The sequence below is a fragment of the Propithecus coquereli genome, unplaced genomic scaffold (genome assembly GCF_000956105.1).
Source record: "Propithecus coquereli isolate 6110/MARCELLA unplaced genomic scaffold, Pcoq_1.0 Scaffold134, whole genome shotgun sequence".
In the NCBI taxonomy this organism is placed as follows: domain Eukaryota; kingdom Metazoa; phylum Chordata; class Mammalia; order Primates; family Indriidae; genus Propithecus; species Propithecus coquereli.
In genome coordinates this window covers 41,079-43,814 of record NW_012137636.1, presented here as the reverse complement: position 1 = coordinate 43,814, position 2,736 = coordinate 41,079, and the positions used below count along the sequence as shown (strand labels likewise).

At 37.4% G+C, this 2,736-nt stretch overlaps 1 gene segment (V, D, J or C); it reads right to left on the bottom strand.

Annotated features, from left to right (window-relative positions):
- Nucleotides 1-589: 589 nt before the first annotated feature.
- Nucleotides 590-2,736, bottom strand: part of LOC105805792 — a 30,081-nt gene continuing 27,934 nt past the window's right edge. Inside the window, 2 exon segments of the C gene segment in view lie at nucleotides 590-624; nucleotides 1,323-1,652. Coding sequence covers nucleotides 590-624; nucleotides 1,323-1,652 — 365 coding nt within the window.

Genomic DNA, 2,736 nt, shown 5'->3' with positions numbered 1-2,736 from the left:
AATAGAAAATCAGGGTTGTTTTAGTAATCTTACTTTAGTTTTAGGAAAGGCCGTGAATGAACACAATAAATACATCAATGAACACATCCATGCTGTATTTCTGAAATCAAGCGTTTTCCTTGTCATTGTTTCCTTTGCTGTCTCTCTCACAGTCTTGGGAGAAAGTGAAGGTCATGGTTCAACCCGCATTTGATCACTGCATGAAACTAAGGATCTGAGAGGGCAAAGGCTCACTTGAGAAATCTGCACTGGTGCAAGGCAAAGGTCTTCTCATGTTTTGTTATGTGTTTGTTCCCCGCTGGTTCAAATGGGCTTGTTAACCAGAGGGAAAAGTACCAAACAAGTTCTTTTCATGGCCACCGGGGGACTTTGGACTGTTACATTCCTACTCGGAGCTTTGACACACAGTGAGGGACTGGACCACCAGCCTGGGGCACAGCCAGCCCAACTGTCTAGATATGCACACATCTGCATCCGAGGGGCTCCTTCAGGATATCATGCCTGAATCACAAGTGACCTGAGTGATTATGAAAAGAATACGTTCTCTTCACTGTAGTGCTGCCTCTTTGGGACAGTAACTCACACTAACCTATCCATCCACGTTTCCACTAGGGCTGGCATACGCTAGCAAGGCAATAAACATTCATTGAGCTGCATCCACCAATGGCAAGAAATACATTCTTTATGGAGAATTGGGGTATGTTTGTACATGTTAGCCTCACAAGTCTTTAATTACAAAATTAAAATTAAGTGATTTTATCTTATGGTGACATATAAAATAAAAATCTGGAAAACCCAAAGCCATAAATGCTCTGGCTCCTCCAGATCAACACCGTTTTGTCTATCATGAACTCATTGTCTGTAGGCTAACCTTTGTGTGTAGCAAGATTGAGAGGAGTGACTTTGCTTGCCTGATAGAACATTTCTGAAAAATGTATAATTGTTATTTCCCACACAAGTTAAGTCATCAAAAATGCAAACTCTTTTTGAGAACTTATCATGTCCTAGGTTGCTAGGTGCTTTCATGTATATTGTTTCATTTAATCCATATAACAATCCTAAAAAAATCATGTGGGTTTAATATTTTCGTTGATAAAACTGAAGCTGGGAAAGCTTTAGTAAATGTTTCAATTTTTTTTTTCTCCAAAGCCTATACCATTTTAATTCTAGGGCAAAATAGCAGGGCATATATGCTACCATTTAATGTAACAACATTTAAGAAAGATTTATATTTGTTTTTTATTAATACTGAGAGAAAAGGTGGGGTATTCCCTTTCAAATAAGTATTCTGGGAGGTTGTGTTTATATTTATGTACACATACCTTTCTTTACTGGAGAAAAGTGAATCTCTTGATCAGCTCCTCCTTTGTTATTCTCGTGTTTGACGACACACAGGTGCTCTTTATCCAGTGATGTTTCAGGCACGGTTAGCCAGCTAAGTTTCATATATGTATCATTAATCTTCATGGTATCTCCCTGCTGGGATTCCAGGATCTTATCGCTGTTCTTTTCTTTCCAATACACCTTGATAACATCAGGGAAAAAATTCTCAAGAAGACAAAGATGTGTTCCAGCCTTATGGAGATTTGTCTCAGCAACTGAAGGAAAAAAAATAGTGGGCTTCGGGGAAACGTCTGCATCAAGGTTTTTATCTGTGAGGGGGAAATGGAATAACAATTAAAAAGAATTATTAGAGAAACACACACATTGCTTTGTTTGGAACAACCTTGTGCCTAACAACAGGAAGAAAACTTGCCATCGAATTAGCGCCTGCCATGTCCTTTTATCTACAATAGATTGCAAAGATATCATTGTGTTTATTTTACAGATGTGAAAATAGGAACAAGAAATTAAGTATCTTGTCAAAAGTCATAGCCCTCAAGTGTCAGATCCTGGATTCAAGCCTGGCCTTTGTTCATTCTGCACATGCTGTGATGGAGTATGATTTTTAACTGCCTCATACCAAGGCTTCCAACATCCATGAACACGCTTACTTTTTTAAATCTCTTTTGTTTCATCACAGTGGAGCGTGCTTTCAAGGTGGATGGCAGGGGAAGAGGGGAGGAGACCAGGTAACTAATGATCTCTCTACAGATGAGAATCTGGTCCCATCTAAAGCCCTTTCTTTCCCATCCTTTGTAACTTACGTTCTCTTTAACCAAGAACACACATTCTCATGTTCTGCAGTTCTGTGTAACCCCACCCTTCATTTAACTGATTCTGAAATGCAACATATTTATTTCCCATATGAATTAATGTTAGAAGGAAGTTTTCCATTTTTATTTTTAACAATACGTAGTCACTTGTTTTAATGGGAATCTACTTCCATGTGCATTTACAATCTATCAGGTTGACTGTTTAGCTTCACATGTGTATCCCATAACCAGTTCTGCAGTCCATGGAGTTCTCTTAGTTAATTCCTAACTCAATATAACATTTCACTTTCACATCTGCATCCCTCCAGATGGATGGAGCAGTATTTAAAGCTGCACCTTGAAATTATTCATGATGTCTTGAATTTAGAAGCAAAATAACAATATTTCTGAAACTTCTATTAACAATTTTATTTTTTATTTTCATAATTGCTCTTGTGTTAATCTTATCCAATAATGCATTTACTAAACACTTTTTTTTTTTTGCTTCAGAAAATTTCACCGAAAGCACATTTTATTTTAGAATTTTATTTGAAGTTTAAGCATGACAAAGAATACACCAGGGGTGTATTTTTCATACTTG